The following is an 18,369-nucleotide window of genomic DNA, read 5'->3' on the forward strand; positions in this document are numbered from 1 at the left end:
CCACTTGCTGGCCAACAGATTTTCTCATGGAGTTTTCATTCAATAGGGTTTTCAGTACATTTATTTAAAGACACCCCTTTAAATTTGGTGTACCTTTTAATAAAACATAGTTCAACAGACTCACAAAAATGTACACAAAAAAATGTTTGATGAATCAGAAATAGTGGTTTGATTCCCCCTGAAAGTTGCCATATTCAAATTGTTCAATCCATAAAATATTGGAAGGTGAGAAAAGTGTACAATAGGGGTTGAACAGTAGTCCTATAAATCCACCATAATAATCCTCAATAATCATGGAACTTTGACAACGGTCCAGTCGTGGTGCACCGTGCGACAAGCTCCAGTTTTGAACTTACGTATGTTTTGCGTTCCATCATGAATCAAAAAGACTACAAGTCCCAAATTACTGCACAACTTATAATACGTTAGCCTAATATGATCCACTATTGCTAGAGATCCTCAGGAAAAACTACACAAACGTGACAGAGGCATGAACAGTAAAATAACAACGTAATTGAATGATGTAATATGTAAGGAAACTAACACTGAAGTCACTGACAGTTGTAAATGTATGTGGTTATAACTGACGGTTACTACCGATAGAGGCTAATATTTAACATGATACAAATTGGGTTTTTTTAACTGAAAAGTCTGGACATATAATTAAAACATTGTAGAAATCATAAATCAAACTGGTAGGTTTGGTGCTATACTGTCATTTGCTCATGGCTACAGAAGCTGATAGCTTGGGTCCCCCAATTTCATCCCAAGTTGTAAGGCCAGCATAATCATAAACTTCACTGTGGAAAAGGTGATACAGTCTTGATATGCTTCAGTTTGCTGCCATATGACTTGTTTCACATTTGTCTCCAGCAATCATGTCATTTATATTTACAATCCCCTTATCCAAAAGGCTTACTCATTTACCTAGCTCTTATCGATAGTTCTTATGAATTTATAAATTACAGTTTATGGAGAATACTGTTATTTCTATCGGAAAAAATGAAGTAGATGTTGTTCCACTTGGAACTGACAGGTTGCTCAACCTTACATACATCATCATGTGTAAATGTGGTGACATTATGAGGGAATTAAATCAAGGACAGGATATCTGAAGACACACTGCCACACTTTATTTTTCTAATCTCCACCCTAAATTAATAGCAAGTTAATAGCAAGGTCAGAAAATGCGTAGAGAGAAAAGTGCATTAAAAAGGGAATTATTTGCGGTGGCTTAACTCAGATTGGAATTCCCCCCAAATGAATAGACACAACACAGTCCTAAATGACATACTAGTTTGACAATTTGTAAATAGTAAGGCATAAAGTTATTCTTGCATAGAAAACGCTAAGCACCAATGGATCGCAAACTACAATACTCTAAACTTCATCATCATTATAACAACCTGAATGTCTGTCTTCTCATTGTATTTCCATTTTGCGAGGCGGCAGTGCCAGGGCCGCCAGGGCTGGGTCCCACCTAACCACAGTCTGTACAGCATGGGCCTGCTGATCCAAACAGACCGTCTCTGTCTCAAATAAACACCCAACATGTCCTCTCCATACACAGAGCAGGCCTGTGTCCACCTGACTAACCCTTTCCTCCCAACCCGGACTCAATAGAAGATGCAATTGACCGGAATTATCTCAAGTGACCTCAAACAATGACCACTCAACATTCCATCTATCAGTCTATCTTCATTAGATTATTTCTCACATGGTCCCTTTAAATCTTTCTCCTGTCATAGTCTTAGAACATTGCTGTTCTCTTGGAATACAGAGTATATTCCCTGAATATTTTTTAAACAATATATCACAATGACATAAATGGGTAAGAAAAAGACAATACATGGACTTCCTCTCAACTGTTCCTACATGTAGAATTGTAGGGTGTCATTTGTATAACCATGTGTGAATGAGTAACAGTGCATGTCTGTCTGGGAGAAACATTAAAACCCATTCACATCCTTTTACTATATTTAGTGCAATATCCAAATGCGCCACTGAACAATTTCTGTAAATCCATGAAATTTGGTGTCAACATAGCTAGTACAAGTGTCTAGGCAGGCCACATTGAAATGTTAAGATTGATTGTCAGTATCTAATTTCCAGTATCAAAATTGAGATTGAGAAAATATAAAGAATCATTCAAATGACATTTCCAAATGAAATTGTTTAAAAGCATATTCTTTTTATTTGACCTATTCCCAAGCCCAAATATGCTAAATATACAGTATGATTTAACTAATTTGTAAACTACAGACGTTTCTGTATTGCACTATATTTAGTCTTTGTACAAGTGCGGGTACAATGTTTTTACACATGTCACAAATTAAGTCATGATTACATGTTCCAATGGTCATATATTAATGAATAATTTTTGGTGTATAGATTGTCTGGATGAATATATAAATATATATATATACTTTCAAAACATTTGGAAAGTGTTCAATCCCTTCCCTTTTTCCACATTTTGTTACGTTACAGCCTTATTCTAAAATGGAGGAAATAACACATTTTACTCAATCTACACACAATACCCCATAATGACGAAGCAAAAACAGGTTTCTATACATTTTTGCAAATGTATTAAAAATAACAAACAGAAATACCTTATTTACATAAGTATTCATAGCCTTTGCTATGAGACTCAAAATTGAGCTCAGGTGCATCCTGTTACCATTGATCATCCTTGAGATGTTTCTATAACTTGATTGGAGTCCACCTGTGGTAAATTCAATTGATTGGACATGATTTTGAAAGGCAAATACCAGTCTATATAAGGTCCCACAGTTGACAGAGCATGTCAGAGCAAAAACCAAGCTATGAGGTCGAAGGAATTGCCCGTGGAGTTCCAAGACAGAATTGTGTCGAGGCACAGATCTGGGGAAGAGAACTAAAAATGTTATTCAGCTTTGAAGGTCCCCAAAAACACAGTGGCCTCCATTATACTTAAATGAAATAAGTTTGCAACCACCAACACTCTTCCTAGAGCTGGATGCCCGGGCAAACTGAGCTTTTCGAGGGAGAAGGACCTTGGTCATGCTGGTGACAAAGAACCCGATGGTCAATATGACAGAACTCCAAAGTTTCTCTGTGGAGATGGTTGTCCTTCTGGAAGGTTTTCCCAACTCTGCTGCACTCCACCAATCAGGCCATTATGGTAGAGTGGCCAGACGGAAGCCACTCCTCAATAAAAGGCACATTGGAGTTTGCACGCTTGGAGTTTGCCAAAAGGTACCTAAAGGACTATCAGACCATGAGAAACAAGATTCTATGGTCTGATGAAACCAATATTGAACTCTTTGGCTTGAATGCCAAGCGTTATGTCTAGAGGAAACCTGGCATCATCCTGACGGTGAAGCATGGTGGTGGCAGCATCATGCTGTGGGCATGTTTTTCAGCAACAGGGACTGGGAGACTAGTCAAGGTAAAGATGAACCCGAGCAAAGTACAGAGAGATCCTTTATGAAAACCTGCTCCAGAATGCTCTGGACTTCAAACTGGGGCGAAGGTTCACTAAGCCCTCAGCCAAGACAACACAGGAGAGGCTTCGAGACAAGTCTCTGAATGTCCTTAAGTGGCCCAGCAAGAGCCCCGACTTGAACACGATCAAACATCTCTGGAGAAACCTGAAAATAGCTGTGCAGCGACGCTCCCCATCCAACCCGACAGAGCTTGAGAGGATCTGCAGAGATGAATGGGATAAACTCCAAGCTTGTAGCTACATACCAAAGAAGACTCAAGGCTGTAATCGCTGCCAAAGGTGCTTCAACAAAGTACTGAGTAACGGGTCTGAATACTTATGTAAATGTGATATTTTTGTGGAGTGGTTTTATTGTAAATTTGCTCAAATTTATAAAAACTTGTGTATGCTTTATCATTATGGGGTATTGTGTGTAGATTGATTGAAACTATTTAATACATTTTAGAATAAGGCTGTAATGTAACAAAATGTGTAAAAAGTCAAAGGGTCTGAATACTTTCTGAATGCGGACAAGCTATACATTAAGATCTGACCATTTGAACATGTATTGAACATGTATTCACAGCATACGCAAATCCAATGTAAATCAATGGGGCGAGAGAGAGAGGATTTATTTTGATATTTACATAGTCTATCGGTAAATAGCCCACCCATTTTTACTTACCTCATCCCCATACTGTTTTTAGTTATTTATTTACTTTTCTGCTCTTTTGCACACCAATATCTCTACCTGTACATGACCATCTGATTATTTATCACTCCAGTGTTAATCTGCAAAATTGTAATTATTCGCCTACCTCCTCATGCCTTTTGCACACAATGTATATAGACTCTCTTTTTTTCTACTGTGTTATTGACTCGTTAATTGTTTACTCCATGTGTAACTCTGTGTTGTCTGCTCACACTGCTATGCTTTATCTTGGCCAGGTCGCAGTTGCAAATGATAACTTGTTCTCAACTAGCCTACCTGGTTAAATAAAGGTGAAATAAAAAATATATATATAATATATGTAGAGTGCACAAAGCTGTCATAGCAAAGGGTGGCTTTTTGAAGATTCTCAAATATATTTGTTTAACTCTTTTTGTTTTTTTTACTACATGATTCCATATGTGTTATTTCCTAGTTTTGATGTCTTCCCTATTATTCGACAATGTAGAAAATAGTAAAAAATTAAGAAAAACCCTGGAATGAGTATTTCTTCCACCTCACAGAACTTGAGGTCCGAACAACATTCATGTTCCAGAGAAGGTATAAAAGATCGGTGAAGAATCCAGCTACGAACTGGTCCATTTGTTACAACTTGGGGAAACTCATGGGAGACGGGGCGATCACATTACCATAACGCTGTTTATATAATAGCCTCAGATATGAGGTTTACATCTAGTTGTTGTATAAGATGAATGAGTGAGGATGATACTGTTTGTAAAATTGTGTAATGTGATTTTGGACTGTTTAATGAAGGAAACTCCAATTCCCTTTTAACTAAATCAGAGGACCGCCCATGAGCCCAGTTAGGGTCGGGCCCGTTTCTGCAACTCCTGAATAAACTCCTGAATAAAAGTTCTCAACAGACCATGTTTTCTCTCAATCACGAGAGGACAAAGGTTGCAGACCAGCTTACCTCGATAACGAGAGGGCCAAGGATTGAGGCGATTGCTGAATATTTTAACCATACCACGTCGTTAGACTATCGATACCGACAGAATAAGAACAAGTCTTTGATATGAATTACTAGTCTGCAGCTAGGAATTCGGTATCATTGAACGCGAAGAACGAAGGCCGCCGAAACCGATAAAGACCGATAAAGAAATTAATGACTGTCACTCTGAACTATCCACTCTAACCACGACAGAGAGAGAGGACGGAAACTCTCCAACAGAAACTAACTTTTCAGCAGAGATCCCGACAACACACTGAGCGTAAATATATACATTTGATTGCAATTGTTTCCGAATGAGTGAGCGTTCATGTGCAAAGGATTAGCATTTCAATTGTTATAATTATCAACTGTGTGTGGTCTTTTCTCAGTCGACCCCCACTTCCTTTTTGTACAAGCCGCCATAGCCCACTAGGGAAACTCCGTTATCATTTCCTTGTAACTATCAACTGTTTGTTTATGCATTTCTGTGAATTGATGGATGACGTTTGGAATGAGACTAACGTGAGGTAAAGTAAATAATTAATTAATTAGAAGACTAATTTATCAGATGTAAAATATCTGAAAAATTATATTAGGAAAATTATAACTTTGTAATCTGAATATTTACCTTGGTGCCCCGACTTCCTAGTTAATTACAGTTACATGATTAATCAGTTTAATCACGTAATACTAATTACAGAGAATCTTTGATAAAACTAAAAGTCTTCAATTTAATGATAGTTAAGACACGACAATGGGTTAACTTATTTCCTTTATTCTTGGCGACTTCAACCTCCCGATGTCTGCCTTTGATTTATTTATTTCCAAATCTCTCTTTCCCCTCCTTGCCTTTTTTGACCAAACCCTTTCCCAATCCCCTCCAACTCACAAGGCAGGCAATACGCTTGACCTCATCTTTACTAGAGGCTTCTAGCCTACTCATCTCATTGCAACCCCCCTGCAGTTCTCTGATCACTCATTTGTTTCCTTTTCTGTCACCCTTTCCTCCAACCTTAACCACTCAGATGGTCATGCGCTGCTGCAATCTTCACTTTCTCTCTCCCAGCACTCTCTCCTTTTCTATTCTATCATCTCTCCGTTCTGCTAAATCCTTCTCCCTCCCATCTCCCGCTTCAGCCTCTTTGACCCTACTCTCATCCCTTTCCGCATCCTATGACTCACACTGTCCCCTTTCCTCCTGTCTTGCTCAGCCCTCCACTCCTGCTCAGTGGCTGAGTGACCCATTGCGAGCTTACAGAACAAGGCTGCTGGAAGCTGAGCGGAATTGGAGCAAATCAAAACTTCCAGAGGACCTATCATCCTTTCACTCCCTCCTCTCTACCTTCTCTTCCTCTGTATCCACTGCTAAAGCCATTTTCTACCACTCTAAATTTCAAGCTTCTGCCTCTAAACCTAGGAAGCTATTTCTACCTTATTCTCTCTCCTTAACCCTCCACCCTTCCCTCCTCCCTCTCTGCAGTCGACTTTGTCAATCACTTTGAAAAGAAGGTTGACAACATCCGCTACTCAATCACCTATTAAGTCCACTGGTCTCACTCACACAATACTACGCCTTGACCTCTTTCTCCCCTCTCTCTCCAGATGACATCCTGTGACTAGTGAGGTCTGGCTGCCCGACAACCTGCCCGTTCGACCCTATCCCCTTCTCCAGACCATCTCTGGAGACCTTCTCCCATTCCTCACTTCCCTTATCAACTCATCCCTGACCACTGGCTGTGTCCCCTCTGACTTCAAAATGGCCATAGTTGCTCCCCTCGTAAAGAAACCAACACTCGACTCATTGGATGTCAAAAACTATAGACATGTAGCACTTGAGCGTGCTGTCTCTGATCAACTTTCTCGTTATCTCTCAGAACAATCTTCTTGACCCTAACCGCTGACTTCGACATGGTAAACTATCAGATCCTCCTTTCCACCCTCTCAGGGCTAGGCATCTCAGGCTCTGCTGCACACTCTTGGATTGCATCCTACCTGCCAGGCTGCTCCTACTAGGTGACGTGGAGAGGATCTGTGTCTGCACCACAGACTCTCGCTACTGGTGTCCAACAGGGCTCGGTTCTAGGCCCTCTTCTCTCTATAAACCAACTCACTCATATCCTCACATGGTCTCTCCCATCATTGCTATGTGGATGGCACAACTACTTTTCTCTTTCCCCCTTCTGACACATAGGTGGCGACACACACCTCTGTGTGCCTGGCAGAAATTTCAACTTGGATGTCGGCCCACCACCTCAAGCTCACCAACAAGACAGAGCTGCTCTTCCTCCCGGAGAAGGCCTGCCCGATCCAAGACCTCTCCATCATGGTTGACAACTCCACAGTGTCACACTCCCAGAGTACAAAGAATCTTGGCGTGACCCTGGACAACACCCTGTCATTCTCTGCAAACATCAAAGTAGTGACTCGCTCCTGCAGGGTCATGCTCTACAACATCCATAGAGTACGACCCAACCTCACATAGGAAGCGGCGCAGGTCCTAATCCAGGCACTTGTCTACTTCCATCTGGACTACTGCAACTCGTTGTTGGCTGGGCTCCCTGCTGGTGCCATCAAATCCTTGCAACTTATCCAGAATGCTGCAGCCTGCCTGGTTTTCAACCTTCCGAAGTTCTCATGTCACCCCGCGCCTCCCCACACTCCACTGGTTTCCAGTCAAAGCTTGCCTTCACTACAATACCATGGTGCTTACCTACGGAACAGCAAAAGGAACTCCCCACCCTACCGTCAGGCTATGCTCAAACCCTACACCCCGAGCACGTCGTTCTGCCACCTCAGGTCTCTTGGCCCTCCAACCCCTACAGGAGGGCAACTCCCGCTCAGCCTAGTCAAAGCTCTTCTCTGTCCTGGCATCCCAATGGTGGAACCAGCTTCCCCTTGAAGCTGGGACAGCAGAGTCCCTGCCCATCTTCCGAAAACATCTGAAACCCTACCTCTTCAAAAAGTATCTTGACCCCCCCAGACCCTTTCTAGCTCGGACTCTACTGACAGCTACTTTACTGGGGAAAAATGTACTTTCTATGCCTGTGATATGTGGTTGTCCCACCTAGCTAACTGAGGATGAATGCACTAACTATGTCACTCTGGATAAGAGCATCTGCTAAATGACTACATCCTCTGATCTGAGATGGAATGAATCCAATCTCAGAACGATCGAGCTGAAATGATGACTCTATACTTCTACAGACGTCCTTTTAGAGCGGCATACATAATGCATTCACTAAGATGCATTATCAGCAGAGAAGGATTCTGTTGACCGAAGTACAATGAGACATTACTCTGCATACATAATTTATCTAAGCCAGTGGCTCTGCGGAGGACAAATGTATGCATTCTCTAAAGCTTATTCTGCGCTTTGCAAAACTCAATCCACCTCTGACATATACATACATCTCCCTCAACCAATTGAATAGAGAATGGGTTATAGAATTTCACAGAAGCCTTCTCAAGTATGCATTCAAACCGCTTGACTATTCTTTACAGATCCATAGCAACTAGAAGGAAAAAGCGTCCAATACCATTTACAGTACATTCAAATAATTCAAAGGCTTACCTCATACTCTGAAGAGCTATGGTAAAGTAATTGTTGTCAGTCACATAAATTGAAAAAAACTGTTGCTATAATTGTTAATAGTCTATACTTAAATTCCATTTGCAGTGTCCAATAAGTATCCTGTGAGAATCCATCACAGGTTCTCTCCCTCTCAACTCAAGAGTTTGGCTGGAGGAGTGGTGGGATGTTTTCCTTCTGAGCGTGTGTGTGTGCGTGCGAGAGTGTGCCCGGGATTGTGTGAGGAAGGGGTGTGGTATGGAGATGGAGAGCGAGCTGGGCAGTGCCTCTGCAATGTGAACCAGGGCTGGTCAAAAACAGAAAATACTATATAGGGCTTTCCATGTTGATAATTATTATTACTATGGTCATTAGTATCGTCCGGAAAAAGTATGTCTGGGTCGGTTATCAAAATAAATAGAACCATCCCCTTTAGTTTGTATAAGTATTTCTTATCCACATAGGGATTAACTCATGTTTAAAAAAGTGCAGACATGGATAAAATTTAAAATCTACTCAAATAAACAGCAAAAGTAGATTCATTTGGAATGTTAGTTCAGCATGTTATGATTTTAGCGCTCCAGGTAGAATTAACCCTATAAGGCTCGTATCTACAATCATCTTACCCTCAAATCCTACACTGAACCATCAAGGGGACAAACACACATCTAGACTCAAACCAATATTTATGGGTTAACCTTATCCTTTTCCAAAAAAAACACCAGTGGTCATCATTTATGTATTTATTTGTTCTCCTTTTTTTTAAGGTTCCAGGGGGCATATGTGGTCCAAGGTTGGGAGCTTTCACCACTACACCAGACTCACGTGGCACGTGGTCATAATGTATATACTGTTAAGCTTAACATAGGCTTCCAAGTTGAAACAGTTAGCACATTTATTGGTTTGTTTCGTTGTTCAGCAGTTATTTTTTGGGGCTGTTCAAACACACATGCCGAAGTTCAGGTGGGCGAAAGTCTCACACTCTTTGTCTGGGATAGGTCAACAGCAGGGATTCCCCAATGAAGAGTTTGTTGTCATTCAACGACAGACTAGTTTTCATGTAAAAAAAACTCACATGAGAAACACTGTACCAAACATCTTAGTTCGACGTAAAATTGCAAAAAACATGCAAATTCATAACAGATTTCTTGAGTTATCTTAGATGAATTCTGACTATTTTGAGGAAGTGTACTGGTTATGTTATTTATATGGCATCTCAAGAGGGATAAACAGTAATACTGCCGCTTTCTTCTCATTTTTAAAGCATAGTCATTTTAAGGGAGTATGCGAGCACAAACGATTACTTTGCCTAGCCTAGTACCACTAGCAGCAAACCGAACCTATTTATGCGGACGCCTTAAGTCTCCCTCTCACACTGAAAATACAAGTTCAAGGTAGAACCATAGAAGGAAATCTCCCTCATACCTTGCACCTCAAACTCTGATCCGCAGGGTGAAAGGTCACTCTCGTTGACCCCCAGAGCCTCCATCAGCTGCTCCACATTCATCCTGGCAGTCAACTCGCCATTCCTGTCCCCAATCTGAGAGAGGGAGAAGGTAGAGAGAGAAAAATACCTTGTTGACTGCAGGTGTATGGGATTTCACTGTCTGATTATTGTTAGTCTGATAATAGCAACGGCAAATAAACGCAGCAAAAAAATAAACGTCCCTTTTTCAGGACACTGTCTTTCAAAGATAAAAATTTGTAAAAATTGGTAAAAATCGAAATAACTTCACAGATCTTCATTGGAAAGTGTTTAATCACTGTTTCCCATGCCTTTTCAATGAATCATAAACAGTTAATGAACATGCACCTGTGGAACGGTCGTTAAGACACTAACAGTTTATCATCCTGACATGACCCTCCAGCATGACAATGCCACCAGCCATACTGCTCGTTCTGTGCAGTATGTGCAGTGTTCAGCGAAGGGCCCGGATCTCAATCCCATTGAGCACGTCAGGGACCTGTTGGATTGGAGGGTGAGGGCCATTCCCCCCAGAAATGTCCGGGAACTTGCAGGTGCCTTGGTGGAAGAGTGGGGTAACATCTCACAGCAAGAACTGCCCCCCCCCCCCCCCCCCCCCCCCCCCCCCCGTTCAGAGACACATTATTCCATTTATGTTAGTCACGTGTCTGTGGAACTTGTTCAGTTTGTCTCAGTTGTTGAATCTTATGTTCATACAAATATTTACAGATGTTAAGTTTGCTGAAAATAAACACAATTGACGTTTCTTTTTTTGCTGAGTTTATATTGGTCTGAAAATTCACAGTGGTTACCTCTCTGGAGATATCCAGGTGTTTGCGGGCATAGTGCAGGGCCTGGCGATGATTCCCTAAAGACACATAGGCATTTCCCAGACTCCAGCAGGCACGGCCCTCTCCAACCCTATCAAACAAATCAAACAGCATAATGATAAGCATGTTAAGGGTTTAAGGTATGTGTGTGGAGCCTGCGGAGGGGAGAACGGCTCATAATAATGGCTCGAAAGGTACATATGGAATGGCATCAAACAATGTGCTTGATGTATCCGATACCATTCTATTGATTCTGCACCATTCATTACCACGAGCCTGTCCTCCCCAATTAAGGTGCCACCAACATCCTGTGGTGCTTGTGGAAGTGTGTGTGTGTGTGTACCTGTCAGTGAGCTCCTGGGCTATGAGGAGGTGTTTGAGATGGTAGTCTATGGCTCTCTCATACTGCTGCAGCAAAGTGTAGGTGTTCCCCAGGCTGTAACACGCCTGGGCCTCCATCACCTGGTCCTTTAACTGACGAGACAGCTGCAGAGTTTTCCTGGATGGAACAGGGAGAGGGGGGAGAAGGAAAGCGAGAGGGAGAGGAAATGAGATGTATGCAGAGGGGAAGAGGGCGATGAATGGAAAAAGAGGAGAACAGTGATATTTAAAGTTTGATCATGTGTTTTTTACTATTTTTACTATTATAAATTAATTTCATACATTATATTGATCTAATACATCATTACATTTGAATGCATGCAGGTAATGAAGTATATATGGGGCGGCAGGGTAGCCTAGTGGTTAGAGCGTTGGACTAGTAACCGGAAGGTTGTGAGTTCAAACCCCCGAGCTGACAAGGTACAAATCTGTCGTTCTGCCCCTGAACAGGCAGTTAACCCACTGTTCCCAGGCCGTCATTGAAAATAAGAATTTGTTCTTAACTGACTTGCCTGGTTAAATAAAGGTAAAATAAAATAAAATAAATATATCACATAGCGCTCTGAGCATCATTAGTTGATACACATTGTGTCCACTAGGTGTCAGTGTTGTAGTCTCTTCTAACCTGTAGTACTCCGTGGCAGTGTTGAACTGGCCCAGGAAAATCAGAGCATTGCCAAGGTTACTATAGGCTCTACGTTCTGCTGCTTTGTCACCGAACTCCTTGGCAATGGAAAGTCTCTGTGAACAAAATAAAGTTTATATATTTTATATGTACTGTACAGTCATGGCCAAAAGTTTTGAGAATGTAACAAATATTAATTTCCACAAAGTTTGCTGATTCAGTGTCTTTAGATATTTTTGTCAGATGTGACTATGGAATACTGAAGCATAATTTCAAGCATTTCATGAGTGTCAAAGGCTTTTATTGACAATTACATGACGATGACACAAAGAGTCAATATCTGCAGTGTTGACCCTTCTTTTTCAAGACCTCTGCAATCCGCCTTGGCATGCTGTCAATTAACTTCTAGGCCACATCCTGACTGATTGCAGCCCATTCTTGCATAATCAATGCTTGGAGTTTGTGATAATGTGTGGGGTTTTGTTTTTCCACCCGCCTCTTGAGGATTGACCACAAGTTCTCAATGGGATTAAGGTCTGGGGAGTTTCCTGGCCATGGACCCAAAATATTGATGTTTTGTTCCCAGAGCCACTTTTGCCTTATGGCAAGGTGCTCCATCATGCTGGAAAAGGATGGTTGGGAGAAAATGCTCTCAGAGGACGTGTTGGTAGGTACCATTCTTTATTCATGGCTGTGCTCTTAGGCAAAATTGTGAGTGAGCCCAACCCCACACATGAATGGTCTCAGGATGCTTTACTGATGGCATGACACAGAACTGATGGTAGCGCTCACCATGTCTTCTCCAGACAAGCTTTTTTCCGGATGCCCCAAACAAATCGGAAAAGGGATTCATCAGAGAAAATGTCTTTACCCCAGTCCTCAGCAGTCCAAATGCTGTACCTTTTGCAGAATATCAGTCTGTCCCTGATGTTTTTCCTGGAGAGAAGTGGCTTCTTTGCTGCCCTTCTTGACACCAGAACACCCTCCAAAAATCTTTGCCTCACTGTGCGTGCAGATGCACTCACACCTGCCTGCTGCCATTCCTGAGCAAGCTCTGTACTGGTGGTGCCCCGATCCCGCAGCCGAATCAAATTTAGGAGACGGTCCTGGCGCTTGCTGGACATTCTTGGGTGCCCTGAAGCCTTCTTCACAATTGAACCGCTCTCCTTGAAGTTCTTGATGATCCAATATATGGTTGATTTAGGTGCAATCTTACTGGCAGCAATTTCCTTGCCTGTGAAGCCCTTTTTTGTGCAAAGCAATGATGATGGCACGTGTTTCCTTGCAGGTAACCATGATTGACAGAGGAAGAACAATGATTCCAATCACCACCCTCATTTTGAATCTTCCAGTCTGTTATTCAAACTCAATCAGCATGACAGAGTGATCTCCAGCCGTGTCCTCGTCAACACTCACACCTATGTTAACGAGAGAATCACTGACATGATGTCAGCTGGTCCTTTTGTGGCAGGGCTGAAATGCAGTGGAAATGTTTTTGGGGGATTCAGTTAATTTGCATGGCAAAGAGGGACTTTGCAATTAATTGCAATTCATCTAATCACTCTTCATAACATTCTGGAGTATATGCAAATTGCCATCACACAAACTGAGGCAGCAGACGTCTTGAAAATTAATGTGTCATTCAAAACTTTTTTTTACCCTATAGACGGACAAATATTGTGTTGTGAAACTGATACTTGTTCGTCTTGTATGTACGTCATACACTTACATTGGGGTCATTCACAAAGACAAAGGCAAGTGTCTCTTATGTGTTTTCACCCAGGGGCGAAATGATCTAGTGTGAAAACACCTTCCATTAATTGTTATGTCACACTATTGTGTGTGAGTGTGTGTGTGTATCTTTACTGGTACATCATATGACGTTGACTACTATCCCAGGGATATGTATCTCACCTGTCTGTGGAATTTGATGGCCTCCACAAAATTTCCCAACAAGTAGTGGGTGTTGCCTAGGTTACCGAAGGCTCTCCCCTGAGCGGCTCTGTCCCCCAGCTCTTTGACCAGACACAGGTTCAACCTTTAGTAGAGAGGACTTGGGTTTGTTACAAAATTGTGTTTTACACAAAGTCACATTTTTGTTGTCTTGGAGTGAACATTCTACAGTGCCTTCAGAAAGTATTCACACACCTCAACTTTATCCACACTTTGTTGTAGCACAGCCTGAATTTACAATGGATTAAATGGAAAATACTATTGTCATTGGCCTACACACAATACCTCATAATGTCAAAGTGGAATTATGTGTTTTGAAATTTTTACAAATTAATAGAAAATGAAAAGCTGAACTGTCTTGAGTCAATAACTATTCAATCCCTTAGTTATGGCAAGCCTAAGTAGATAAGTTCAGGAGTAATAATCTGCTTAACAAGTCACATATTAAGTCACATGGACTCACTCTGTGTGCAATAATAGTGTTTAATATGATTGTTTTATGACTACCTCATCTCTGTACCCCACACATACAATTATCTGTACCATCCCTCACTCGAGCAGTGAATTTCAAATCACAGACTCAACCACAAAGACCAGGAATGTTTTCTTATGCCTCGCAAAGAAGGGCACCTATTGGTAGATGTGTAAAAAAAAAAAACAGACATTGAATATCACTTTGAGCATGGGGAAGTTATTAATTACACTGTGGATGATGTATCAATACACCCATTCTACAAAGATACAGGTGTCCTTCCTAATTCCGTTGCCTGTGAGGAAAGAAACAGCTCAGGGATTTCACCATGAAGCCAATGGTGACTTTAAAACAGTTATAGATTTGAATATAACACTAAGGATGGATCAACAACATTGTAATTACTCCACAATACTAACCTAATTGACAGAGTGAAAAGTAAGCTTGTACAGAATAAAAAATATTCCAAAACGTGCATCCTGTTTGCAACAAGGTATTAAAGTAATACTGCAACGAAAAAATGTAGCAAAGCAAGTCACTTTTTGTCCTGAATACAATGTGTTATTTCTGCGGCAAATACAACACATTACTGACCACCATTCTCCATATTTTCAAGCATAGTGTGGCAGCATCATGTTATGGGTATGCTTGTAACCATTAAGGACTAAGGAGTTTCAGCATAAAAAGGAAACACAATTTCGCTTATCACAGTCAAAATCCTGTCTGCTTTCCACCAGACACTGGGAGATGAATTTACCTTTCAGCAGGACAATACCCTAAAACACAAGGCCAAATCTACACTGGAGATGCTTACCAAGAAGACAGTGAATGTTCCTGAGTGGCAGAGTTACAGTTTTGACTTAAATCTACTTGAACATCTAAGGCAAGATCTGAAAATGGTTGTCTAGCAATGATCAACAACCAATTTGACAAAGCTTGAAGTATTTTGAAAACAATAATAGGCAAATGTTGCACAATTCATGTGTGGAAAACTCTTAGACTTACCCAGAAAGACTCAGCTGTAGTTGCTGCCCAAACTGTTTCTACAAAGTATTAAGTCAGGGGTGTGAATACATATGTAAATGATATATTTTTGCATCTTATTTTCAAAAGAATTGAGTGTAGATGGGAGAGAAAATAATATTCAATCCATTTTGAATTCAGGCTGTAACACAACAAAACGTGGAATAAATCAAGGAGTATGAATACTTTCTGAAGGCACTGTATATTTTGTACCTCCTGGATACACAACGTTTACAGCAGCCTATAGTACATCAGTAGTTATGAAAGCTATGGCATAGACAACTGGCCTGTCGCCATGTTGCCATACCAAACAAAAGGCCCGAGGAAGCATCTCAGTGTGTGTCCACAAGGGATTGAGTACGACAGTAATTGCTTTTAAACTGTAAAGACAATTCACTTTTATCCCTCTCCTTCACATACGGATTAAAGTAGTGTTAATTGCCCAGAGGATTTTGAAGGTGCTAATAGCCCAGTGGGGTATATGTATTGTGTCTGTATATTATTTATATAAGTATGTATGTGTTCATTTGTGACTAATTTCAGGAAACTAGGTATATGTCGCTCATCACTACTTCACAGGAGAGGCATTTGAACATACTTTTTTTTAACATTTGGCACAAATGCCTTCTGGAAGATGTGAACATTCATGTGCCTAGAAAACAAATGTGTATGCCATCTGTAAATACAAATAAACGTGTTAAATTACGAGCCTAGTTGGTTTAGCCACGGAAAAAGGCAGGAACCTTCCCACTAGCCATGATTGGCTGAGATAATGGATGGGCTGGACATGTGAGAGATGAGTTCGGATTGGTTTGCCATGTAGCTTTTAAAGATATCACGAAGAACCGCGCTAGTGTTGCTAAGGCTCTTCACTTCCTGGTGGACCGAGTTTTGAAATCAGTGGAATGCCCGGTGGAATCAGAGTATGATAGCTAACGAGATGGAGAAAATGTAGGCTTCTGATTGCAAATGCGGAGGGAGTCGAAAAGAGAACACAGAAGGTTGTTGTATAAAAACACCTGTCTGGATACATCTTCAAGGGCAACCATGACATCCGTGAGAGAGAGGGAGAAGTGTTCATCTATTGATACGGGTAAGAGTAGAGCTAGCTACATTTTCAGGTATTATAAGTTTCTAATTTTGTCAGAAAGTTATTTTTATTCCAAGTTACAGCGTACTGTTAACTAACTAGTCACTTCTCTTGCGTTCATTGCACGCAGAGTCAGGGTATATGCAGCCTGATTTGCCAGAATTTTACATAATTATGACATAACATTGAAGGTTGTGCAATTTAACAGGAATATTTAGACTTATGGATGCCACCCATTAGATAAAATACGGAACGGTTCCGTATTTCACAGAAAGAATAAATGTTTTGTTTTCGAGATGAGAGTTTCCGGATTCAACCATATTAATGACCTAAGGCTCGTATTTCTGTGTGTTATTATGCTATAATTAAGTATATTATTTGATAGAGCAGTCTGACTGAGCGGTGGTAGGCACCAGCAGGCTCGTAAGCATTCATTCAAACAGCAATTTTGTGTGTTTTGCCAGCAGCTCTTCGCAATGCTTCAAGCATTGCGTTGTTTATGACTTCAAGCCTATCAACTCCCGAGATTAGGCTGGTGTAACCGATGTGAAATGGCTAGCTAGTTAGCAGGGTGCACGCTAATAGCATTTCAAACATCACTCGCTCTGAGACTTGGAGTAGTTGTTCCCCTTGCTCTGCATGGGTAACGCTACTTCGATGGTGGCTGTTGTCGATGTGTTCCTGGTTCGAGCCCAGGTAGGGGCGAGGAGAGGGACAGAAGCTATACTGTTACACTGGCAATACTAAAGTGCCTATAAGAACATCCAATAGTCAAAGGTTAATGAAATACAAATGGTATAGAGGGAAATAGTCCTATAATTCCTATAATAACCACAACCTAAAACTTCTTACCTGGGAATATTGAAGACTCATGTTAAAAGGAACCACCAACTTTCATATGTTCTCATGTTCTGAGCAAGGAACTTAAACGTTAGCTTTCTTACATGGCACATATTGCACTTTTACTTTCTTCTCCAACACTATTTTTGCATTATTTAAACCATATTGAACATGTTTCATTATTTATTTGAGACTAAATTGATTTTATCGATGTATTATATTAAGTTAAAATAAGTGTTCATTCAGTATTGTTGTAATTGTCATTATTACAAATACTTTGTTCTTTTTTTCTTCTTTCTATTTTTTATTTTTCTTTAATAAATCGGCCGATTAATCGGTATCGGCTTTTTTTGGTCCTTCAATAATCGGTATCGGTATTGGCGTTGAAAAATCATAAATCGGTCGACCTCTAGTATTAACCAGCCTTTAGTCTTGAAATCTTTGGTTGTACACTACCATACTCACTGTTCAGCACATGGCCTCACATGTGAATCCTTGAAGAGATGGGTGGGGCTAAGGCTTAAGAGACTGTGAACCATGTTGAATGGTTGTAGACAAAGAAGAGTTCTCCAGTAGGTGTCCCAAAACATTAAAGGGACATTTTCTCAAAAGTGGGGTTACAAGTGTATCAACTTTCAAAGCATAATTACTTTTCCATTTGTTCCTCAACTGCCGTATATGATATACATTTTTTTTTATTTTTATCTCTGAGTCTCTACTTTTATCCAATGTAAAAAACACAATTTCGAGTTTTGCTACAAAAGACCAATTTGAGGCGGTCTGTCACATTTGCACTTGTATACAGCATAACACTCACTCGTAGAAGCCAGTAGCCCTTTGCAGTGTATCTCTGACGTCTGGTGGGAGGTCCCCAGGGTCCTGGGTACAGCCCCATAACTGCTGCTTTCCCTTGGCATGGAACACGTTCCCTATATTATACAGAGCCCTGGCCTCTCCCACCTGGTCAGAAACAAAGGGTAAAGAGAGAAAGAAAT

At 40.9% G+C, this 18,369-nt stretch overlaps 1 protein-coding gene across 2 annotated transcripts in view; it reads right to left on the reverse strand.

Moving 5' to 3' along the window:
- Nucleotides 1-18,369, reverse strand: part of LOC110509822 (G-protein-signaling modulator 1) — a 67,393-nt gene that overhangs the window by 27,473 nt on the left and 21,551 nt on the right. For both annotated transcript variants that reach the window (XM_021590947.2, XM_021590946.2), the window contains exons 4-9: nt 18,192-18,334; nt 13,911-14,034; nt 11,997-12,112; nt 11,334-11,489; nt 10,973-11,081; nt 10,121-10,235 (exon numbers count right to left, since the gene is read on the reverse strand). In XM_021590947.2, the coding sequence (XP_021446622.1) occupies nt 10,121-10,235; nt 10,973-11,081; nt 11,334-11,489; nt 11,997-12,112; nt 13,911-14,034; nt 18,192-18,334 (763 nt within the window). The remainder of the gene's footprint in view (nt 1-10,120; nt 10,236-10,972; nt 11,082-11,333; nt 11,490-11,996; nt 12,113-13,910; nt 14,035-18,191; nt 18,335-18,369) is intronic.

Source organism: Oncorhynchus mykiss, chromosome Y (assembly GCF_013265735.2).
Source record: "Oncorhynchus mykiss isolate Arlee chromosome Y, USDA_OmykA_1.1, whole genome shotgun sequence".
In the NCBI taxonomy this organism is placed as follows: Eukaryota; Metazoa; Chordata; class Actinopteri; order Salmoniformes; family Salmonidae; genus Oncorhynchus; species Oncorhynchus mykiss.